Below are 25575 nucleotides of genomic sequence, written 5' to 3'. Positions count from 1 at the left end.
TACTGTCTTACTTTCGACAAGTTTGATTTGTAGACCACATCTTACATTTTTCACGCCATGCTATTTTGTAAGACTGTTACAATTTTAGTAGGAGACTGGGTTGACAATAGTCTAATGAGTACTTGGTTCAGCTTTGTGTTTTTTTCTGTTTTTAGCTGTCATTGGTATTTCTGTGCATGTAGCCTACATTGAGAGTAATACAACTCAGATTGCATATGGGAGAATTTAGCCTTCATCCTATTCTGTCAGGAAGCTTGTTAGGTTTAGTAAGGCCAACAAAACTTACTTGCTTTAAAAGATCAAAGTATGGGGCCAAATCCTTTATGTAGTTCTGATTTTGAACTAGTGCGTGATTGCACCTGAAAGGATGAACTCAGGAACATAATCCCATGTGTGAGATGAGTGGGCGTTGTTATTGTGCGTTGCGTCATCTGCTTCTAGATCTTACGCGAGGGGAAGCTCGCCATCTTTGAAGACGACCAGTCAGAGGCATTTTGCAGTTTCTTTGTTCATATTTTTTAGTGAACATAAAAAAAATCCCATTTGAATCCTATTATTGTAGAAAACAGGTAAGTTACACTCACGGAACATAGCCAATTGCCACTTAATTCTGTTACATACTGTTTAGCGTTAGAGTATTTCCCCAGTGTTAGCTAGCTAGCTAACGTTAGCTTTTCCGAAATTCGACGTCTCGCCAACATGGCAGATGCTTATCCGTCTAATTAGCTGAAGCTAGGTACGACAATCAATTCCTCGGGAACGGAATGTCGTCAAATTAGGGCGAAACTTTCTATTACTTCGGCAGTCAATATGTTGAAGTTTGTAGTCACACTCTAATGTATTCATGTTAATGTAGTAAGTTAGGCGGACTGAAGTAACGCTAACGTTAATGATATATTGGGTGGCTAACGTAGCGTTAATGTTGGCTAGCGTGCTCAGCGATTGAAGGGCCTCGAATCGAGATCAACATCGACGACTTTCTCTGCTTCATTTACCTCCAGCTAGTTGACTGGTTATAAACAATCATAGACCTAACGCACGTCACGTTAGTTACCATAGTTATTTACCATAGCAAATTACAATCTGTCTATGAAACAATGGTTGAAAAATGCGTTTGGATGCATCATGTCGTGGAAACGTCGACACAACGTTCTTTTAACGTTGAGTTACAACTTCCTTGCATTTCGCGCTCTCGTGCATTTGATCAACTAACGTTAACGTTTAGATTAAGTAAGATAACGTTTCATATAGCGTTAGTTTTCTGTAACGTTAACGTAAACTCCTACATGTATTGCATTGCGCATTTTTATTGTCAACGAAAATTACGCAATTGTTTGTATGGTTTTGATTGGGTTTGAAAGCTGCAACCTTGGACTGTATAAAATGGCTGCAAACCACGATCGTTTCCACTGTCGATTTTATATGCTAAATAGATTGATTTATGATTTGTAAAAAATAAATGGAGCTACATGGATTAGGGTTACATGAGGGTTACACAATAGATAATGTTGGGTCATGTGCGTGTCTGTTTCTGCGTGTTATGTCTTTCTCCCCCCGTTTTACCTCCCTTTTTAATTATTTCGTTTTTCAATTTTTTTGTTCGTCGTCTCACAGTATTGTTTGTCACCGTTTATTTCTTAAATATGGGAAGAAAAAAAAGATCACAAAAAATATAGACGCAAGCGGCGATTCGCAGGTTCAAACCTTTTTTTCTCAGTAGCGACTTCCCAAACAGTGCACTTTGTTTGAATGCATACAACTGATTTGTCTTGCGGTTGCATACTCAAATCTAGCAAAAAAGCGCCCCCCTAGTGGTCAATTTGAGTGAGATTTGCAGTTTATGTGTGAGGTTTCCTGGAATTTTGCGTTGATTGTACACACATTTAGCAATTTAAAGCCTTATTTGCGCTGTATCACCTGCAGCTTGTTTGCATTTATAGCGTCCCCTGGTGTTCAATTTTACTGTAACTTTCAGGGCGTGGTTCAAGTACTTATGAGGACATATTTTGAGAGTTTTGTGATGATTGGACAATGAATGTGTGTTTTATTGTGAAATGTGTCTAAAGCCACTCACCTATCTTCTTGTAGCGCCCCTAGTGGCGTGTGTATATAAAACAGTCTGGGTAGATCTGGGGCACTTATCTGAACATACCCTGTGAGTTTTGTGAAGATTGGCCTTGGAGTTGCTGATTTGTGTTCATGTCCAGAGCCACGTCCCTTTCTAATTTCATTGGTCAATAACTTTAAATGTAATTGAGATATGGACATGCTTTTTACAACTTATAATAAGCTTGACCCATTGTTGATACAATGAAAATTCGCTGGCAATTTAAGCTACGGCGTAGAAGATCTCAAATGTTATTTAAAAAAAAAAATGTAAATGGCTGGAATTTTTTGTAGACTGACCTTAATGCTCCCTGAGGCTTTTTTGTAGCGCACATTAAGCCGCACATGTGTGAGAAATTTAAAGTCAAGAATTAAGAATTTAATGTCTTTTAGGATTCAGCGGATTTCCTTTTTTGACATGTTTTGTGTCTTTCAGATGCGCCACTCAAAGCGAATGCGCTCGCCAGGTGTCTGGCTCGATGAGTACAGCTGGGAAGAGAGAATGGAGTGTCGTAAACGAAAGAAACATGATTCTCACAGCAGCGAAAGAGAAAATAAGTCCAGAAGAACTTATCATCAACACAAGACCTATGAGGGGTAAATATCTTATCAGTATTGGTTGTGTAAAGCACCAACTGAAATTCTATGACCTAATTGGTTTTTTGTTTTGTTAAGGCAACGTTTTACCTGAAGTAAACAATGAATCAACTAGATTGTCTAAAGTAGAACTACAGCGTTAGATTAAGTGTTGGATATGCTCTCAATTTCACCTGTGTTGTATGAAATAAATGTATTTTAATGACCTTTTTGTAGGAAAGCTGTTCAACTATCACATAACATATAGGAAACGTTGGCCAATTTTGAGTAAATATTAAGATATCTTCCACTTGTTTCCTTAGAAAGTTAGAGATGGAACTCTGCGTAAGCTGAATTGGCCCATATGTGGACACTCTGATTGGATGCAGATGATGTAAAAACTAATACCTATCTGAACATGGGAGCAATTACAATGTTTAAATTGCAGGTCAGTTTAGATAGTAAGTCCTGTGAACCATTATTGAGCATGGTTCCATTATTATTAATATAAGTCAATTTATATTATTACTAGCTTTCAGAATTTGAGCGGCTTGTGCTGCCATGTGTTGAGATGAACTTCCAGTTAGACTAATATGGCTTCAAATTTGTTAATTCATGTGCTCCATATATCAAAGAGTGCATGTACAATGTAGAGCATAATTGTACATAGTTGGTACTATTTGCAGTGTTTTCTTTGTCATTACATGTCAGATGTACTTTTTAAAATTAATCCTTTGTCCCTAAATGACAAATCATTTTGCAATTTCAGTGTCATCTGTTAAAGTTATGTACAATGTTAATATGTTGTGCAATTCTGGCTTTTTGTGGACATGTAAGGTGGCCTATAGGGTTACATTAGATGTTTCCAGATCTACTCTAATTTTAATTCTGTAGAGAGGCAGACTTCCTCCTGGAAGACAACTGACACCACCAGGGTACTAGGGCCCTAGGGGTTTCTTGGTCTGTTTCAGATGCTTAGGAGCTAACATGGCCTGCTGGGTGGGTGAGCCAGAAGGGATTGGAAAGATTTTACGCAAACTAAACCTTAATGAACAAACATGGATGTTTAACAGCAAAACATGTATAAGGAACTGTTGGAAGGTTATATGAATATTTATGAAAGTAAGAAAAAGATTCTTCCTAATATTCTTTAGTTTTATGCATTTCATATTGGCAGAAGTGGCACCACGTAGGTGTTCACTTCTGGTGTATTGAGATCTGCAGATGTGAAATCACAGATCATATTACGCACTGGTTGTGCCAAAAAGCTTTGAGCAACTTTCAATGCCTCACACATTAACTCTGCCAAAATGGCTCTCTGTCAGGGTGCCCACATTTTATGGAAGGCAAGCTTTGAGTTGTCAGTGTGATAGCTGTATAAATGTTAAAATTGCCCGAATGTGACATTACAGGTCGAAATTTGCATACCCCCAAAAGTACTATTTGAAAAGTGATAAACTGCTAATAAAATACTTTCTGAAACGGCTTCTCATTGAACAGGATGTTTAGTGGCTGTAAATCAGTATGTTGCTAATTACAAATGTTACATAAAAGGCTCGGGGTAGAGTGTCAGGCAACAGGCGGACCATTAGTGCCATCATTTGCAGTCTTCATTTGAGAGAGTTATCAGACGAAGAACTGGGCTGCTGTTGACCCAACATACAATAGCGCTTGTTTTTGATTTGTGTTTTTTTTGTTTTTGTTTGACTGCAGGCACTTCTTGGAAACCCGCAGCTTGAACCAGAGGCTGGACTCTCGGGAACGAACCACCAAGGACATGGTCATGGCCTGTGAGGAGGACAGCCGTGAGGGCACCTGCAAGGACAGAGACCGTGACTGGCACCACTACAGCAAGTCATCCGGGCGCAGTGGTCGGAGTGGGCGCAGCAGGCGAAGCAGCCGCAGGCGAAGCAGGCACAGAGACAGAAGACACAGACGTAGCCACTCTCGCCACAGGTCCTCCTCGGTACGGGAACCCCCTTCTCCTCTCTATACCCCCCCTCTCTTGTCTTTGCCACCATATCGAATGGGTCAGCACTGGTGATTAGCCAATGCTTAACACCTATCTCTTTGTCTCTTTGTATCTCTGTTACCAACTCTTCACTATTAAGCATGATTTCCAGTAATGACAAGTAGGGGCTCAGGAAGTAAGGGTTTGAGTGTTTATTGATTTGTTAGAGAAAAGTGGCCCCAGTATTTGTGCTGAAATCTTAGTGGGTAGTTGAGGAACGTGATAGTAAAGAATCAAGTTGTTTCGGAAGAGTTACAAAGAACTACAAGTAGATAGACTGTAATTAATCAAGTTCAGTTTTTTCTGTACTACTCTGAGAAAGTATCTCATCTGAAAATCTTGTTGCCATGTTTTTCTTCTGTAACGCACACTATGTGGTGGCTGGCGCCCAATTTCTCTGACGGGGCTGAATTTGAATTTGCTGCTCCGTCCATTCGCCTGGCGGTGTTACTGAACGGGCCGAATCTATCCACCCCTACACCTCCCCCCCTTGGCCTGGTTGAATGAATGACGATGTCGCATTGTGGTGGCCTGGTGCTGGCTGACTGATGGGTTATTGATGTGATGGCGGATTGCGGCGGTTCCGGTACAGAGGAGGAGCCAACAGCGCAGGAGCAGGAAAAGATCCAGGAGTGTTGAGGATGATGAAGAGGGTCACCTCATCTATCACAGTGGAGACATGCTGAGAGCGAGATGTATAGAATATATACCTTTTTTTTTTTCCTATTGTTCACACTTTGTCTCTCTCACTCACTTGTCTGGTTTTTATTTCCAAACATTGATTTATGGCCAATAGACTTCATTTTATTGGTAAAATACTGCTTGTCAGTGTAACATGTTAAGCTTTGAGTCATAGTCCAGTGTTCAGAAGTGTTTATAGTAGTGGAGCTAAACCGAGCAATGAAACATCAGGCAGTGCACCAGCCAAAGGGCAGTGTTTTACTTTGTCAGTGCTGTGTTTCTAACTTCTTCTCTCTATTTTCTGTAGATGAGATTGTGTGTACTCTAGGAGAGGGTGCCTTTGGGAAGGTCGTTGAATGCATTGATCATTCTAAGTAAGAAAATATTCCTTACAGCTAAATGTTTTTAATCTTTTCTTGCATTTTCTTTCTCCAACATTGCATGTTAAAAGTAATTTAAATCGTGTGCTTCCAGTGATGGAGCTCGAGTGGCTCTGAAGATAATTAAAAACATAGGCCGCTACCGTGAGGCAGCCATGTCTGAGGTAGAGGTGCTTGAACAGTTGAAGTCCCTTGACTCTGATAAGAAATAGTAAGTCGATCCATGATAACTTCATATCACAAAAATGTACAAATATTTTTAGAATTTGCCACACAGACTTAATCTGCATTTGTTATATCTCTGCTCCTTTTTAGCGCATGTGTACACATACTGGACTGGTTTGACTACCATGGCCACATTTGTATTGCCTTTGAGCTGCTTGGCCTCAGCACCTATGATTTCCTCAAGGAAAACAATTTCCAGCCTTTCCCCATAGAACACATCAGGCACATGGCGTACCAGATCATCCGGGCTGTGAGATGTGAGTAATTGACATGCATGCACAAATAGTTGTGTAAAAAACATTTTGATTAAAAAATATGTGGTCTTGTTTTTCAGTTCTGCACAACAACAAGCTGACTCACACAGATCTGAAGCCTGAGAATATTCTCTTCGTTAGTTCAGACTTTGATATGGAGTACAACCCTGAAATGGTAGGTACCCTAATGGTGCATTCCATGTACCTCGGAATTCGGATGCCCCAGCTGGGAATGACCTCTCACCAGAGTTTGATGCAATACATACAAGTTGGTTTTTTATTGTGTTGGCTCTATTCCGGTTATCCATTGTTTGCCAGTTGATAACAATGCATTACGCTGTTGTTGTTTTTTTGTGTATACAAACAGCGTAACATGTCAACAAAAATTGGACGATGGATGATTTAGTGAGACAAAATAAGACAGAAATTCTAATAACTGTTTGTTACTAAACTGTGAGGCACGGGGCATCCATTTGGGATTTTGAGGTCGGGGCACTTGTAGGTTGTCAGAGTTCCGAACTAGGAAATCTGACTGCCACGTACAAATGGAACAATCTATAAAAATGTATACACAAAATTTAAGTATACGTATTGGCCAAAATTCAAAACGTTTAGTTTTTTGGCAACTTTGTGAGTGAGTGATTCCTTGTCTTTTAGAAGCGGGATGAACGAACATTGAAGAACCCAGATGTGAAAATTGTGGACTTTGGTAACGCCACATATGAACATGAGCACCACACCTCTGTGGTGTCGACGCGTCACTACCGTGCTCCTGAAGTCATTTTAGGTACGTGGCTGTTTTAAAGCACTGCTCGGAAGCTTTAGGCAAATCCTTTAGTGATGACTTGTTAATTTATTTACATTGTCTCTTTTTTTAGATCTGGGCTGGGGCCATTCCTGTGATGTCTGGAGTATAGGCTGCATACTCATTGAGTTCTACCTTGGATCTACTCTCTTCCAGGTAAGTGGCAGTAGAGAGCATGATTAAATTATTAATACTGTGACTTTTATCATGGCATTTGGCAAGATGTGTTGTTTTTGTTCTCCTTTAGACTCATGACAGTAAAGAGCACCTTGCAATGATGGAGAGAGTCCTGGGTCCCATCCCTGCAAACCTCCTGCAGAAAACCAAGTATGTGGACCACAAACTGGCTTGTTTAACACCATTTATTAGGTCACCAGAACACACTCGGATAGAGTTGGTGTTAAATCATTTTAAATTTTTTGATAAATGTATTTGTTGTATGTTGTACAGGAAACGAAGGTATGTTCACCGTTGCAAGCTTGACTGGGATGTGCAAAGCTCTTCCGGGAGATATGTCAAGAAACATTGCAAACCCTTAAAGGTAAGAGCAATATAACGCATAATAGTAATGCATCTGTAATGCTTTTTTTTTTTTTTTTAAATACACTTTCCAACAACTCCAAAACTCTGATCTTTACATCTTAGCAAGCACATTAACCATCAATACCTCCAAGAGCCACGTGTTTTCTTCTGTTACAACATAGCCCACACCTTCACAATAAGTACAGGATTCCTCATTTGCTTCATGCAACCACATTGCATCGTAAAGAAATCACACCAACATAAGTCTTTACTCCAAACTTACATTCTCTGAAGGGCTTTTTTGTTTTGTCCACCTTGTACATGCTTCATGTAGTTCACACATGTAATGTAGAACTACACTTAGTGAAGAGCATTAGATTAATAGTGGCATATTTTACAATTGCCTCTTTCCTATCAGAATTACATGCTGTCTAAGGGCGAAGACCACCACCAGCTGTTTGACCTGATAGAGAAGATGATGGAGTATGACCCAGCTAAGCGCCTCAGTCTGGAGCAGGCCCTCCATCATCCCTTCTTCTCCTGCTTCTGCAAGAGCACCAGTAAAAGCAAAAGCAGCAGAGGCGGCAGCAGAGGCGGCAGCAGAAGCAGCAGCAGCAGCAGAAGCAGCAGCAGCAGCAGCAGCAACAGCAGCAAAAGACACTGAACTCCTGACCCTGTAACCTTGGACAGGACCTTACTGTCACTATGACGTTTCTCATGGTGTGCAGTGGCAGCCTCTACTTCCTGACTCTCCAGGAGAGGTGTACCTTAACTGACTGTATCAGTCCACTGCCCTACCTTGCTGTGTGCTGTCCTAAGCCGGTGTGGTTCTTAGTCTCACTCATCAAGTTGTTCTCACCTCTGGCATGTTTTGATGTAACGAATCCCCCAATTGATTTCTATTTATTTGCCATTGTAATTTAATTTGTCACTCCTAAGTATATACTGGTAGAGTTGTTTTTTATTAATGAGTAGTCCGATTTGTGTCATGTTCTTTCTCTGCATTATGAAGTGGGTGATGGGTAATGTTACAAATTGAGAATTGCTTTACCCTCCCATCATTCTCACCAGTAATTTATTCAGCACTGAAGATGAATAAAAAAGCTATTGCAGGCATTTCTTGTGTATATATACATAATCAAAGTAATTTCTTTTTTCACTGACTGGTTACGCAACTTTTGCAGTATCAAGTACCTTCTCAATAAACGTGAATAGACAACAGAAGTGTGTCTTGTGTGCATTCTGTTCAGTGATCCAGGTGCAGTAGCTGCAATACTCCAGAGGATGGCAGTAAAAAGCTTGTATTTTGTTTGTTTTAAAGATTAATTTTTGGGGACAATTGAGGGCTTTATAAGTGACAGGAAAAGTTAGACACGAGAGAGGGGAAAGACATACAGCAAATGACCCCAGGTCGGTATCGAACCCATGGCCGCTGCGTCGAGGACTGAGCCTCTGTATATGAGCACGCGCTCTGCTAGTTGAGGTACCCAGACCAGTAACCAGTAATTTCATGAAGTAGAAATGGTGTGTTCGACCGACAACAAAGAAAACACTGTATTAGGCTTAAAAATTCTAAAATTAATGTATTGTTATTTTTCAAACTGCTCAAGTTTCGCGATGGAATGTGGGAACACCAGTGTAGATTTAGTTTGGTGAACTAGCCGATAGCCTACTACTTTTGTGACTTAAGTTGAACGTCTACATCTATTGCGTTAATCATTGACAATATGTGGCGACTAGTTTAAAGTGTTATTTTTTTGTTCACAAATCAGTCATGGGCAACATAAACCGGTTGTGTGTTTGGAGGTCTTATAAACTATACTTATTCATCAAATGTCAGTTTATCACATTACCAGGGCACATAATCATCATCGGTCGCTGTTCGAGTTCAACTTAAATTTCAGCCGAGGACAGCTGGCTTCGAAAATTATGTTGAAAAATATTATCTGCAGGGTCTCTATGCCATATTGTGATCAGAAGTCGGCCAAGTCAAACCCTCAGTCACACAACTGTCTATCTGCAGCCTCCCACGTGGTCAGCAGGGCGGGCGCATCTCAACTAGTTGAACGTGCAACCAACTTTTAGGAAGGCAAACAATTGGACCCAATGCTAGTTGCACTTGCACATCCATGTAGGATAGGCGACTCTCCAACAGGAAACCAAGACCTGCAAGTTAAAGGCGCTTCTTCTCTTGTTGGCATCCAGATCGCTCCCCTCTGTGTCTGGCGTAAACCCGGTTTGCACTGCTGCTGCCCCTTATCCCGAGACTAATTTAAGACAGCGCTTTGAACCGTGAGCCTCTAGTCAACTGGAGTTGAGGGTTGTGAATGTTTTAGGTGCGCTGCTCAGTTAGTCCACGGAGCCTGATTAGAATTTGGTCTTAGAACTACACCAACAACCAAATATTTTCCATACATAAGGATGACTTTGAAGCAGGATTCCAGCATGGATACAGCCAGCGACTGTATCGGGGAAAGTAAGCCGGTGTGTCAGTGTGCGCCCAGGTCCGCGGTCCAGCGTTGGCTTCCAGGTTTTCCCATCGCTCTGTGTTTGCTGATGTCCCTGAGCTCCATCACCGTGTGTCTTCTGATGAGCCTCAAGACCTACCAGCTGGAGAACCGACTGCAGCTGGAGATGGGCAAAGCGTCCGTCTTCCAGCCGCCGCAAAGGGCTTGTCTAAAGGAGGATGGGACCCTAATTCCAGAGCTGAGCACCTCCATAGGGAAGCTCGTGGAAGAGGTACGTCTGTTGTCGTTAATACATACATATATTGCGTTTGTGAACCTCTGACAGATGCCTTCATGTGCGTGTGCGTAAGAGTAGGTGACATGTGTGGTGAAGTTGATAAACGCACAGACTTGGCTCTTTTTTGGGTTGCTATTTCACCCTAATTATTCCCCCTAACATCCGAATGCAGGGCAACTGGCCAATTAGTTTGCTGTTACAGCTCTTTATAGGGTCATAACCACTGATGACAGACCATCCTATAATTTATCAAATGGGAAAGAAGTTCAGGATGCTCCTTTAATTCTAGAGCTTTATGTAATGGGAGGGTGGCATTGGTATTGTCATTGAGATTATCATGATGTTATTCCACTCTCTAAATGTTTTTCTTAATGATTTCCACAATGACAATATATTGAGCTTTAGGACTGGGACTTTTATCTCACACTGGAATTTGTTCTGTGTTTGCAGAAAGTGGAAGTGCTGATGCCGAAAATTCGGACAACTAGGGATGTTGGCCAAGAGTGCTCCTGTCCTCAAGGTATGTCTCTGCTCTGTGTAGCATTAACAGTTACAGGTACAGTCCAGGCATGACTGACTACTTGGGAAACCTGACTGTCTGATGCTCATTGCGGCTCTCCCGAACTTAAAGATTTCAGGAGAGCTGCAATAAGCATCAGTGTAAGAGTGTATGTGTTGTCCTTTTCTGTGTGGGCGATAACGGCCCTTAAGCCAGTGTGGGGCCCGTACTCTGACAGAGGGTGTCACGCTCAGTCCTGCAGTGCCTGAGTCCTGCAGCTTTGGGTCAGCGGGCGATGCTCACTTTAAAAGATGGAGCAGCCCAGTGCCAACATTGGCCACGTTCGGCTTGCGCGGTGTTCGTTACAGGGCTTGTGATAGTTCAGAACAGTGTGTGATGCACATCATGTTACACACAGAGTCCCCCGTTACGCCTGTGAATTAAAGGAAGATGGCTTTTTTTTATTTTGGATAAAACTGATGCTCTGATATTGGATGGGATGTGTCCAGATGTATTGATAAAGCCTGAACATGAGTGGGTGTGACCAACTGATCAGCTGTGTGTTTAATGGTTAAGATGGGCTGTTTGACCCAAACTGGAGATAAAAGTTGTGCTTTATTTTCTGAGAAAACGTCTGGCTTGGAACAACAGGATGTGTGTTTTTTATTGATGCTGGGATTCACGACATTCCAGTTAAAAAAAAAAAGAAGCAACTCAAGTGGAATCTTACCATTATCACAGAGGAACTCCTTGCACTCATGTCTTTAAAATTTTGTATAAAGAAGTCAGAGCAGGGGTTGAGTTTTTTTTAAGATGCTTATCTGCACATTTGGGGAATTTCTCTCCCTAGGTCTTCTTTCTTTCTCTTTGTCTCTGGGTGTGAATGGCCCTCCAACAACAAGAACAGGTGAAAGTGTTCACAAGTGGAATTTTTGGCCCGCTTTCAACCTATTCTGTTTTCCAGTCTGAAGTCTGCTGTGCCAAGATAGCTCGCTGGCTCTGCCTGGCTGGTTACCAAAGCTGATGTGTTTGTTGTTTGCATTGGATTCAGCACAGCCATAGTCACCGATACTGTAAATGGAAACAGTAGTTATCTGCTGACGTTCAGCTTTTATATTTTGAATGCACTTCTACCAAGCATGACTCAATAGAATTGTATTGAGAGGTATATGTATCTTGTAAAACGTTGCTTAATTAGGTCAAGCCTACAGTGCCCTTGCTTTGAATGCAATTTTTCCATCGGATCATATTATTGTATAAGTTGTATTTTCCTGTCAATTTTGCTGAAGTGCTGTGCAATCAAGTGGTTTTGGCACTGAAATCCCCCCACAACTATTCAGAAGTTTTATTTAAAGTTCTCTCTTCTCAGTTTCTGGTCTTTAAATATGTGTGTCTTTCTGTTTTGTGAAACAAAAGGCTGTTTTGTTTGTTGTGGCTTTGACACAACCGAACACCTGTGTACATGTACTTTTTTTAACGTTCCCCAGATTGGTCGATACACTACATTCTCCATTAAATGTTTTTTTTTTTTTTAAAGGGATTTTAAGATTTGTAGAGTTGTTCTGGGTGCCTTGTGCTCAAGAAGCCACATGAGCTGGCTACAATGTGGAGTGTGCATGTGTTTGTGCCAAGCACTGCATGCAGTATGTGAGTCATGTAAAATGTTTGAGCCGAGCTGTGCCTAAATGTGTGCATTGCATCTGTGCCCTGAGTGTACAGTCTGGTCCCGTGTGTGTGTGTGTGTGTGTGTGTTTGTGTGTCTGAGCCTGAGTGTCTGTTCCTGGGCCTTTGAGGAGCCGACAGAGGCAGCTCTCTCAACACGACAGTGTAAGAAGAGACCCTCTTCTCCCTTTAGCACCAGCTCTTCCCACCTGAAACTTGAATCTCTCACCACCAGGATCACAGGCCAAGGTATTTCTGCCTGTGTGTGTGTGTGTGAGAGAGAGACACACTGCCACACAGCATGAGCGGCATTTGTGCCATTAAAGCTATGCCCTCCGCATCAGGGTGCTCACCTTTCAGCGGTCATGTAGACAAGGGCCCAACAGGGGGCAGCATTTCCGCAGCAGCTCTGGGAATGATGATGTTGAATGTGTCATTGACACTTCTGACGGAAAGACTTCCTCCTGATGAAAAATGAAAGTATTTCAAAGGCAAGGCCCTCTGTTTCAGTCACCACCGGAGTAGCAGAGCCACTGCCTATGAATAGTACTTAACGCTGACAGACATTTATTTCTCGTAGAGCCCCTCAGTGGGGGCAGCATTGTGACACTTTTGTGCCCACAGATACGACACGGCCAGCAGTCGTTAAGACTTACGCACACTATAAGGCACAGAGTCCAACTCTGCTTACAAGCTTCAGGTGTTTGCAATTAACACCCGCCTGTTCCCTCAACAGACACACACTACGTATGCTCGCACACAACACACATTCATTACTTACACATGAACACAACACCTTTTTATGGTGCCTCGGCTAATTAGAACCATGTGGGGGCTGTATGTGTCCTGTGTAGGGGGAGTGTATTGTCATCTGCAATTTGCATTTAAAGGAAGTTTAACAGGTCTGACAGCAGCAAGGGGATGCACAGTCTGCGCACACTTGGGCACGGGCCCAAAATGAAATGCCAGCCAGATACAGCCATTAATGTTACTCAGTCCCCGAAGTCCATGCAGCAAGAGGGAGCTGTAGCAACAAAGTCATCAACCAACCATGTAAAATTACAATTTTGGGAGATTTTCATATTTTAAGGAATTCAAGGATTGCTTACAGTTAAATGGTATAATGTGGATTAATTAAAAAAAAAAAAAAAAAGGATTGTAAAACTTGGGAGGATGTCAACATAATTTGTTTTTGGAGTTTGGACTGTTGGTCCAAATTAGAAGACGGGAAAACGTTCTCTATATTTCTGATATCTACAGTATATTTCCAAACCGTTGATTAATCAAACCTAATGTGTTGATATCTTGTGTCCCCTACAGTTTGTGATCAAATGTTTAAGATTAAAAACATTGCGTGCCCTCAAGATTGTGATTGTATCTGAAAGATAAAACTTTATTCTTAATTGTCACATATACACAGTACAATGTGGTGACATTCTGTTACTGCATTTGACATATCCTAAGTATTAGGAGCAGTGGACAACTTGGCGTTCAGTGTCTTGCTGAGGGACACGTTGACACGTGACCTGAGATTGATCCGCCAACCTTGTGGTTGTGGGGCAACCATTTTATGTCATGTTCAGGACTGAGCTTTTTCAGTCAGCGTAGAGCATCTAAGTCTTTGGTGTAAGAGTATGTAAGGGCAAGACGGCAGACCCCTGGCTGTGCGGTCAGATCCATTTCCATCAGATAAGACTGCACTGAACAGGAACACAGGCCCTCCATATATGTGTGTTTGTGTGTATTTAAATATCTGAGAGAGCATGCTCACAGCGGGGTTCCTTGACACATTTAACACATACAGACAAATGTATTTAACATAGTTTCTTGTGTGCTTTCTGCACACAGCTATTTGTATTTATTGCGACTCCAAATTCCTAAATATGTGACGGGTTACTATTATACTCAGTATGATGTCTTGTGTCAAGCCCATCAGCAGTCTACTGGTGTTAACGCGCCTGTCTGGGGATCAAGCTCTGACTCAGGAGGCAGAGGGGAGGCAGCGCTCTCTCCCCACCCAGCTTCCTGCTCCCCCACCTGGAGGAGGAGACGGGGAAAGCCGGCTTTAAGGAGACCCACAATGGGGTCAACACCCCCCATGGGCTGCATTTAATTTTTAAAGCTATAATAAATGGGACAGGAAGCTTGCAGCTACCTATACAATCTATCGCCACAGGAAGAATACATAGGCCATATAATATCCATTAATGACCATTTTAAAATAATGAATGCAGGAAATTTGTTTTCATAAGTGGTCTTGTTTTAGATTTGTTCCGCTATAGCTTTGGGCTGTAGACAGTGTTTTCAAGTATTAATAAGCTGAATGCAGCACATTGTGTGTGTGTGTGTGTGTGTGTGTGTGTGTGTGTGTGTGTGTGTGTGTGTGTGTGTGTGTGTGTGTGTGTGTGTGTGCGCGTGCGCGCACTTGTGACAGTCTTGCTTGCAGTCATGTATTTTGTGCATGTGTGTTTGTTTTGATGTCTGCAGGCAAGTATTTTACTGTGTGGCTTCCACTGACTGACTGCATTGCTTTAAATTCACGGCGTATGAAGTCAGTTATGAAGCGGGTATCCTGTGGCATAAAACCCAGGTGGTTTTTTACATTATGCTGCAGAATTTTCACCAGGAAAGAAAATAAACCGCTTCTCCCACACTCTACTCTTTCATTTCCAGAATAGAGTTTCCCCAACTAATTGAACCTGTCATACTATACATCTTAGTAAAATTCAGAGATGTGTATCATAAATTGGCATTTAGTATTTTAAGGCAATATGCTGCCTAGAAAATGTCTGTGAGTATTTTATTTGAGACAAGAGCTTTATCATGGACATTGTTTTGAATGAAAATACCCTTTATCCTGCTTTCCTTGCAGCCTTCCTTTGTTTTTCGCACTATATCACAGACTAGATACCGCCGTTATTCGGACAGCCGCTCTGATGCACAGCTGTGCGAACTCATGTCCTCAGGTTACTTTATTCCTTGAGTTGATGCGTCTGTTATTCCCTCTGTAAGAGTCGAATAAAAGTGAGCAACTCTTCTTGATGTCTTGGAAGAGGATCTTGGAAGGCTCGAGTGCGCTCAGTTTATTTGTAGAAGATGAGAGGAATGCTGCCTCTTGGATAGTTGGCAGTGGTTGTCTGTATCATTGAAGTCAAAGGCTACATTGAAAAAAACTTCTAAGTGAGATAATATTAAAGTTAGCTTAAAAGCCTGACTTGTTAAAGATGGATTGTCTAGTGATCAAAGTCTTATAGTTATCTAGTCTGATAAATCGCCTCAAGTGAATTCACTGCTATGTTGGGGGCAAAGACTGCAAGTTTGGAAATTTACAAAATGTCTGGATGTGGAGGCAGAGAGAAGTGAGTTTTCCAGACCTCTGTAGCTCACTCCTTATCTCTGCTTGAGGCTGGTGGCTTGAGGCTACATTAGCTGCTACTAGCATAACACCCAAATATACGCAGTGTTGCTACAGTTACGTTTTCAAAGTAACTGAGTTACTTTACAGATTACTCGATTTTAAAAGTAACAAAGTTAGATGACAAGTTATGTTATTTTACATTCAGCAGCTTCCTACAACTCCCCCGCCACCTTAACATTCAAATGACAAGCGGTTAACTGTGAGTCCGCTTGGCATTGACAGTAGTGGGGATCTTGTTTAATATGGCACAAAAGAGAGCCAGTCTACCGTGTTTTAAGGGCAGCACTTCCTCTACAACCTCCTGCTCTCTGCTTCGCACCACCTGGGACTTGTTCTGTAAGTTTGATTGTGCAGTGCTGCGACTCCAAATGTTTCTTCCAATTGACGTAGTGTTTTTGTAGCTAGATAGCACTTTGTCGCCACCAGCACAGAGTGTACAACCAACCTTAATATTGCCGTCTTTAGCTAACACAAACCCAAAATAGTGACTGTATTTCCAGTTTGAAAACGTGCATCTCTCTCTCCTCCCTTCGTTGTTGTTTACGTTTGTGTCGCTGCGTGGCACATGAACAGTCTTCATGCTGAAAACGGGACTTGTCGTGTACGTGAATTCACTCCCCGAGACGCAAGAAGAAAGCTAAATTAAAAAATGTTTATTAAGGAAAATGAGAAAAATACTGTAGTAACGCACAGTGACTTGGATAAGTAACTAATCTGATTACTGGTTTGGTAATAGTAACGTGTTACATGATTCGTTACTAAAAAAAGTGGTCAGAGAGTAACGCGTTACTTAGCAACTACAGGCATCACTGGATAAATGACTGAACTGTTTGCGGTAACGTTTCATTGTGTGTAATGAACACTCTAGGTTTTCAACACATTTAAGTTAACACAAATTACAACCAGGCAAAATTTGAATTTAAAAACAGCTGATGCAACTGGTTCCAGGTGTGTGTTGTATGTGTGTTTGTAACACACACACATACACACTATGCACACTACTCAGCCATCTAGACCCTTCCCCTCTCTGTCTCTCATCAGCCTTCTTATTAAAATTAGTTTTGTGAAACCACAGTGTTTAACAGCAGAGGCAACATTGTTGCTTTTGAAAACTAAACTGCTGGATGCGGGCCGGCCATGAAGGCCCACAAGGACCACAGATACACACAGAGAATCAAAGGGTGCCAGGTAGTGAGTCAAGAGGAACTCTTTGAACGGACAGACTCATCCTATAATGTTACAACACCAAGTAGAATAGAAAACACAACTGGATGCAATTATCAATTGATATAACATCATGTTACAAGTGAGGTCATTAAAGTAAAAAGAGATGTGGAGAAAATAAAAGAAGTAAACTTAAACTGTAAGTATTTTTGAATCCATGTGTTCATATTTAAGCATCTTGGCTAACAGTGGGAATTCCAAAGATAACGAGAACAGCTATATAAGGGTCTGTTTTATATTTACATCATTGTCTTTTTCGGGGCAAGTCAGAAGTGTGTAAGTGCTGAGTTTTCTCATGCACTTATAGCTCCATATAGTGGTGGAAGGATACAAAAACAAAAACTATTGTCATACACATTCCTGAAATAAATATGGACCAGATTATTACCACAGTTGGACAGAAATGTCTGAGTTCTGCATTTTTTTTAGACATGTTTTGTGTAAAGACGTAAGTAGCAGTTTCCCTAGAGGTTTTCATTTTAGTATTTTCATAACATTATTGGACTTAGTTAGTGTTATTAAATACATATTTACAATTGCACAATAGAGAACATTTGAGGAGGCTTGGTTCAAAATGACATGTATACATTATTTGAAAACACATGGCATCAAAGTAAAACTTAACATAGAGGAACATCTGATTTGATCCTTGCCACACAATAATGCTTTGTCTGATGCACAAGATTACAAAACAACAGTTGTTTTCAGCGGACCAGCGTGCATCAAAAGCAAGTGTTGTGTTCAACCACAGGGACGTAACTCATTTCTTCAGTCTTTTATTGATTTAAGAGCATTGATGCAGAATCGTTTATGGTGTGTCTGGAGGGAGAGAATCTGTTAACATAACAGATGGCTTTGAAAGGATACACTTAATTCAAGGCAGTATTCTATCTTGTAATTCATTTAATATGTCCATATTATGCTCATTTTCAAAGTCGTTCTTGTCTAGTGACTTAAATAGCAGGAAAAACAAACCTGTTTAAAATCTAATATTTTACTTGGGGAAATAAGAGCATTGTCGGCCACGTCTGTAGGAGTCAATTTCAGCACATTAACTGTTAACACAAATTCATTAATAACACAAATCAATTGCATTTTGGCATTAAATTTAAGAGCAAATGTCTCAAACTAAATACTACTGCTGGATTTTAGTGTTCTAAAAGTGGTTTTAGTTTTTTTCCCACCCTTCATAAATCAACTGATAACTGTCTTTATTGTAGCTAACAATTTAAAGCACTTAAATAAAGTATAAGGCCATAATAGACTTCCTGAATATCTCAATAGTCATTGACAAAACGTTTTTACAGGGTTGCCATATTTTTAGCGAGGACTAGTATAGTCTGGTTGAGAGCAGGAGTGGCAAGAGCTTACTGGCAGCTCTGAGCAGACACTGTGCCAAATGTGGAAACTATTATAATGTTTTCTTTAATTATCACAAGTGGCAGGTGACAAGGTGAATAGCCTTTTTATTGGTAGGGCAGAACAACTCTTCAACACGACCAGGTGGCCATCGGCGGGCTGACAGCACTGTGAGGTCAAACGATCTCTCTTTCTCTGTGGTGTAGTTTGTGCTTAAACCCATTTAATAATGGATCTGAGTTTACAGGACGGTGAGGAACGAGACCTAAAGAGGACTTCCATTTAGTAAGAAAAAAGAATGCCGCCATTTGAACACTCCTGTACTACACAAACCTGTAACTTATGTAAACAGGTTTTTATTTCAATCCCATCTTATGTTAAGATGTCCAGCACGGATTAAAAACCACAGAAATAAGTTTCCAGTATCGGTCTATTGCATTACAGTCTAGTTAATCCATCAGGAATGTAGCGTGGCTGAATCCAGCTGCAGGACGGGATTCATGCAAATACACCTGGCTTTATTAGACAGATAGCATCTCTGGATGTAAACCCAGACAAATAAGGAGTCGGAGTTGGAGCAGAGGTTATCGTCTATCCCAGACCAGAGTGGAATGAGCAATCAAGGGGTATCTTTCTTTGGTAGCTATTGGGGGGGGGTGGGGTTAGAGGTGTAAAGGAGGGCATCGTTGATCCAGATGGTCTAACTGTGCCGAACATGCTCCTGCTTAGTGTAAAAGCCTCTGGACAGGCTCGTCACTCTCCCGGCACCTCTTTAATGAGAACCGAGCTCGTAAAACTGGGCCTCAAGCCTTTGAACAAGCCCTCAGCATCACTGGTCCATGTTATCACTGGTACACTTATATAACAGGGGGGAGAGGGCATTTTGGAGTGGAGCACTGGATGGCTCTCAACAACTTAACACTACGGCTTGGGGAGGGCTGTACTTACATGTGCCTGCTGGGCCCGTTTTCGCTCTCGCTTTGACCTTTCCAAATGTGTCTTTGTTGTTCTTTCTCTTTTTTTTCTGCCTCCGTCCCAACATTTTGCTCTTGTACATATGATGCATTTCTCTCTTTCGGTTCCCTCCTCCCCATCCTTGTGTCTATCTATGATTTTGGTTCCCTCCTCTCCATCCTTGTGTCTATATATGATTTGAGTATGTGTATATTTAACACTGTGGTCTGGAAGGTCCCCATTGGGGAGGTACAGCTGCCTCAGGCCTTTCATTGTATGTATACATTAACCTAAAGTTCCACCAGGAGTTTGGGGGGGGGGGGGGGAAGAGAGATGGTTATCACACATGCTGTAAACAGACAATGAAGAGATGCAGAGGGGGATTATCATGGTAAGTGGGCGCTCCCTCAGGTGTGTCTATCCAACAAGCTCATTTCCTGCTTTTATAGCCAGCAGTGACAGCAATGGATTAGTCTCTTATTTAGCTGAGACAGAACATGTACGAGTTGACCACAGGCCTTTTAAATTACAACTCTGCTATGGAATGAGTAATTTGAAAGAATAACTCGATGATTATATATTTGTGTTTTTAATCAAAGGAACTATGAATCATGGTGGATCTTGGTCAGTTTTGAGGGAGTTTAAACAAGGCAGAGAATCAACTCCAATAAATAAAATTGAAACCCTCAGACACAAGAGTTAACCAACCACGACGGGCCGTTGTTCTGCTCTGTTTACAACTGTATGTAACACATGTACGGCTTGACATGGAACCGCAATGGCTGCAGTAAAACTCCCAGCTTCACTGCAGTTAAACTCTCAGCTTCGCTGCGTGTGAAACAGCCAGCCAAAGCCGGCGATGGGTCGTTTCACTCTGAGGTTTTTCTAACCCTGATTTGAAGAGTTGTTTCCCAGCAGTGTTGATATCTGAATATAATTACAACAATGTTACACTAGAATTACCCTGTCTAAGGAGGTCTGGTCAGCTTGGTTAGACGTGTGTGTGTGTGTGTGTGTGTGTGTGTGTGTGTGTGTGTGTGTGTGTTCATATCCTGTGGACCAGCAATTGTGTGTTTATCAGTCGGTTATGTGGACGATGGTGCTGCGACGGTTTGATAATGAGTGTTAAATAAGTGTTAATGAGCGCACTCATAGTGACTTGCCGCCAATAAATTGAAACTCTCGGTTTCTGTCACTTCTGCCGCTCACCGTCTAACTGCCTCGGCCAGATGGACGCACAGATGGGAGGGAGGACGAAGTGGAGGAACCTAAACTGAAATATATTGCACATGTTGAAACTTTTTGTCAGCGTTCCATCTGTTTTTTTACATATTGAACAAATGCTTGTGTGCCTCTGCATTCTTGTTGCAGAAAGAGTGTATCTGCAAATGTCTTGTAATTCTCATGCATGTGTGTGTTCCTACGTATTTGCGTACATCCAAAAGCCCATCTTCATTGCTAGCCTCTATTGGGACTTCCTATCTGCATATTTGTTGTTACACTCAAGAATCAAAATAAAAATGAGTCCTGAGTGCATTTTGGGAGCCAGTAGAGTGGATGACAGATGTCCACTCAGCTCTGGTTACACATGGAATATCTGGGTTGAACATGTGGACAATCTATCAGGTCCATCATCTCTCTTTCCTCTCAATTTCTCTCTGACTGTATCAAAAAAGTTTTTCCTTCATTTTGTTTCTTTTCTTACCTTTCCTTACAATGTGGTCTTTCTTGACTAGAATCTAGACAGTCGGCGCACAAATGCAGTTATTCTGCACACATTTAGGGTTTGGATTGATTGGATCCTAAAGGTGTAGAAGCACGTGACGCGTGTGAATATGATCTAGCGACTGTCTACACTTAAGCATGTGTTTGTGCCTTCTACAAGATAATTGTCATGGTTCAGGAGCCGCAGCTTTGACACATCAAGAAGAAGAGGACTGCTGCGGTTTTATGAGACAGCAGGGGAAAACAAATGCTTATACACACACACACACACCCACAATACAAATTGATATCCACATGCATACACTTGTTTTTATGGTGCGGTCACTCTTTCATCTGCTGTTAAAACTTCTTAATCCAGGAACTAGGAATACACTTTTGGAACCGAGCAGGCACTTTTTTGGTCTTGTTTATTTACTTGGAGTATTTCCCCATGTCCATGTGGTTCTGATTGTGTGATTTGGAACAAGGACAAAGACGGGGATGAGTAGAGAGAGTACGATATTGGCAGGAGGGAGAGTCGGAGAGACTAATGTGCACAATGTGATCCTGATAAATGGAAATGCAAGAATTTAAGAGATATGTGAAGTGGACATATGGAACCTAATAGTACAAGTCATTCTAGTGTTTTTCTGTCATTTAAAATTGTGTCTCAATGTGCAAATAGGCTATTATTGCATCAGCATCTTGGCATGCAGTGCTGCCTCCTCTGGCTTGAGCCCCATATGATTCCTTTTTACATTCTAAACAAAGACTTTGGCTGTTTAAAGCAAGGATAGAACTAAAAGATTATGTACTGCCCAAATTGGCCCTTAAATTGGGAACTGATTTAGAATGTACAACGGGCCAAAAAGGAGACCTGAAATCAAGCTGCCCAGCAAAAAACATGTTGTCGGAGTAACAGCCAAACCACCAGCTCAAAACAATTCTCTAATGCAGTTTCACTTTGAAGAATTATCTTGTTGACACAGAAATTAAGTCGGCACACAGGAGAAAAATGCTCCTGATCGAATTAGAAAAGATAATTAAGATTTAGTTTATCAGAGGCGTCGAGATGGGAGGTTGGGTTTCTGACATGTGGTTGACCTTGTTTTGGGGTCAGTCTATTTTCTGATAGTCTTTTACAAAGAAGCATGTGTATTTGTTAGATGCTTTTGAATGTTTTTATGCAATGCACCAAATAATACAAGCCCAGCCACCGCAAACGATTAACTGCAGGGGTACTGGATGATATTTTGTGTTACTTGGCTGCTACCTTCCACGTTATTATACATCTGTGATGTAGTTGTGAGCAATGACCTTTCACTGCTGAGTGAAGGCTGTGTGCCTGTGAACATATCCTAATCAATAATGCTGTGTTGGTCAAAATCATCCATATTAACTTATTCTCAAATACAGTCTTTCTCATGGAAGACCAGAAAAGCTTTCACCCTGACACTTTGAAGCTAAAAAAATCCAATGTTTGATATAATTGAGCTGTAGATACCTACTGCTTCCTCCACTGAAGAACCTGACTACTGTCATTCACAGAAAAACCTCCAAAACACTTTCCTGTTTTTACAGTACAGCACAGACCTGACCAACATTTGTACTTTTAGAAAACAGGAATCCTGCTGAGCCTTTACAACAAGCAGCTGTCTACGAGACATCTTTCCTGGCACAGAATGTCCTATTGATTTATTTGTTGCAGATGTTTTGATCAAATCAGACAGATGTGACAATGTGTCTGTCTGGTAGACCAATTAATTCCCAGTGCAGAATCAGCTGTTATTTTTTGGTTTGGTAATTACCTCTGAACTTTTAAACTCTGTTTTCACATTAGCTCTATCTGTTTCTGTTTTCCACTTGGAAAGACAGGCAACGGTAAATGGAGCGTAAGTACCAAGATTTTTATCTTTCCTCTCCAGGATTTAAGCTCCCTGCATGGCTGAATGCCTGTGTGTGTTTGTCTGTGATGTGCAAGTTAATGTGTATTTCTTTGTGTGTGAGTGTGTTTGTGGGCAAAGCAGGTGAAATACAAGGCATTACATTGCCTGTTTGAGGTGTAACGCCGACGGAGGGGGATCAGGAGGGGTGTGGAAGCGCTGTGTGTACCCCAAGCAAAACAGACCAGATAAAATCAGAGTGGAGGGATCGCAGCTGGAAGCCATCCTGAGTTGACCCTATTCTCTGCCTTTCTCACATTCCTCCAAATCCCTCGCTGCCTTCTCTCTCTCCCTGTTTTCTCTGTCCCCCCACATTTTACCTCCTAACATCTCTTTCCTGCTTCAGCTCATCTTTCCTATCCCCATTTGGCACGTCGCTCTAGTCATTTTTCTGTATTTTCAAACATTATCCTCATGGAGATTCCTTAGATCATTTTTCTCCTTCTGTGTGGGGTCTCCCCTTCTGTTCTTGACTTTACTGCCTCATCTCCACCCCCCCCCCCCCCCCCCCCTTCTCTCAGCAGGACCTCAGTAGATTGGGGTCAGCCTTTAGCATGTAATGGTATGGCTTTCCTCTGTTTCTCCCTTGCTCTTTGACCACGTTCATTAATACTAGCCCCTCTAAACAGACCGATTGCCTTTCATGTTTTCCCCGGGGCCATGTCATAGACATGACAGTAGACCTAACATTTCAAAGTAAGGCCTCTCGGCTGGGACGTGTATGCTTTTTATTTTGTGAATTTACATTTGTGTGTCTGCCACTTTAATGGGATCAAGACAAAGTAAAAAAAAATTGTGCAAATCAGATGTGCTAGTTATCTTTTGTAACCCAATTTAATATCATGAAGTGAAGCCATTGTGTTGGTCATTAGGTGTAAGCTGCAATAGTTATACTTCAATAGTACGCCACATTAAAATGTGTGAGGATGATGGAGAGGAGAAAAGAGAAGAAAGGGGGAGAAATGTGTAACACATCAGTCTGCGATGTCTTGGAGTGATTGTCATGTATATTTAGCTTCGTGTGTGGCAACACAAAGACAGCTGTTGTTGCCAACTCGAGTTTATTTTGGCCGTGTGTTGTGTTGGTCCCTGCTGTCACTTTTACCAGACCAATATCTGTAAATAGTCAGTGCCGCTGGCAGACTGGTGAGACAGATCACACGCTGCAGAACTGAAATTATCTTTAGATAAAAATACAAGCCAGGGTTTAGGGATGTAAATGATCTCAAACTCGGGTTGAGTTTTTAGATGTTTGCTGAAGGCCACACCCGCGTCACTGGTGTTTGTTCAGCCTCTTGTGTCCAGTAATAACCCTCAGCCCATGCCCTCACAACCTCTTGACCTTTTAGCAAGAGTGGAGTCCTGTAATCTCTACTGCAGTAAGCTTTAAACCCTAAACAAGTCCTACTTAGTGTGTCCAAAACAGGATGCCAGAAGTGCAACCCACCCCCTCCCCGCCTACCCAGCCTCAGACTTCTCTCATCCTCCAACTGGGAATTGGAGCTCCATCAGCACCCTGGCCCTAAACTCACACCAGAAGTGGAGGGGGAAGTGGGAGATGGATGGGGTGAACAAGTACAGTAGTAAGCAGAAGAAACAACATATGGGACATGAATACAAATGTCAGATTTTTCTGTAAAATAAGTGTGCATAAATAGTATCAAAAACACAAAAATGTTGATGGAAATTGGATCTAAAAAAATCTCCATTTGCTACTCCAACCCTATGCAATCTAAACATTGCTTGTTATGGCACTTATTTAGAGGGAGCTGGAGTGCAATGGCAGGCTGTTTGTGTTTTATCCACATTTTTCTCATTGCTTTTTATCACCAGTGGACAATTTCAGTCAGATCCTTTCAAATTCAGTTATTTTTTAACTTAAAAATTGCTCTGAGACACTTATAGTATAGAAAACAACTTTTATTGTGAGAAAATGTGCACCAGTAACATTATTTTGTGACAAATGTTTGGTTATAATGTTTAGGATTAATGGTGTTAAAATCATTACTGGGCGGCATGTACAACAAACGAATGAATGTAGAAAGTATGAGGACCTGGGCTATAGGTCCCCTTAAGGAGTAGGGGGTAACAATGGGGAGTAGCAGGAGAAATGGAGGGGTTTGGGGGTGCCGTTGGGTGTTGAGGGTTCCATGACTGGGCTGTTCGTTCAGGAGCTCAACTGGCACTTCACAAAAAACAAAGCAAATGACCCGGTTTTAGTGCTCCAGAAATTGTCAGTCTGTCTCCTTGTCAATCTTTCAGTCTGTAGGTCTATTTACAGGTCTGCCAACTGTCAATCATCAGTGTCACACACACACACACACACACACACACACACACATACACGCACACAATGCTCTGGCCCCTCAGACCAATATTTGACCCCAGGCACTGATACCTCAACTGTGTTTGATGTTGAAGTTGGAGCTGAATCGAGTTAAGTCCAATTCTTGTTGGACCCATATAGCACGAAACAAAAAGACCCTGAGGAGAAAATCTAACCTGGT

At 41.6% G+C, this 25575-nt stretch overlaps 2 protein-coding genes across 16 annotated transcripts in view; both read left to right on the top strand.

Moving 5' to 3' along the window:
* The first annotated feature begins 394 nt into the window (after nt 1-394).
* On the top strand, nt 395-8781 carry clk4a (CDC-like kinase 4a). Of its 6 annotated transcripts, none has more exons than XM_034883839.1 (14): nt 395-569; nt 2543-2703; nt 4396-4648; nt 5286-5388; nt 5682-5748; nt 5849-5965; nt 6070-6236; nt 6314-6408; nt 6891-7020; nt 7112-7194; nt 7286-7365; nt 7489-7579; nt 7979-8113; nt 8165-8781. In XM_034883839.1, the coding sequence occupies exons 2-14, from the start codon at nt 2543-2545 to the stop codon at nt 8222-8224; spliced, it is 1542 nt and encodes a 513-aa protein (XP_034739730.1). In that variant the 5' UTR covers nt 395-569; the 3' UTR covers nt 8225-8781. The 6 variants fall into 6 exon arrangements, with proteins under 6 accessions (XP_034739730.1, XP_034739729.1, XP_034739728.1 ...); XM_034883838.1 differs by having other exon boundaries at nt 7979-8116; XM_034883837.1 differs by having other exon boundaries at nt 7979-8143; nt 8183-8781.
* Nucleotides 8782-9597: 816 nt separating this feature from the next.
* The window catches only part of si:dkeyp-44a8.4 (collagen alpha-1(XXIII) chain), a 126912-nt gene continuing 110934 nt past the window's right edge, over nt 9598-25575 (top strand). For 5 of the 10 annotated variants that reach the window (XM_034883756.1, XM_034883752.1, XM_034883754.1 and 2 more), the window contains exons 1-2: nt 9599-10299; nt 10756-10825. In XM_034883756.1, coding sequence (XP_034739647.1) covers nt 9982-10299; nt 10756-10825 — 388 coding nt within the window. In that variant the 5' untranslated portion in view covers nt 9599-9981. Of the gene's footprint in view, nt 10300-10755; nt 10826-25575 lie in introns of all 10 variants that reach the window. The other 5 variants (XM_034883753.1, XM_034883751.1, XM_034883747.1 and 2 more) reach the window with 2 other exon arrangements.

Source organism: Etheostoma cragini, chromosome 10 (genome assembly GCF_013103735.1).
Source record: "Etheostoma cragini isolate CJK2018 chromosome 10, CSU_Ecrag_1.0, whole genome shotgun sequence".
Classification (NCBI taxonomy): domain Eukaryota; kingdom Metazoa; phylum Chordata; class Actinopteri; order Perciformes; family Percidae; genus Etheostoma; species Etheostoma cragini.
This window is presented reverse-complemented; position numbering and strand designations above follow the sequence as displayed.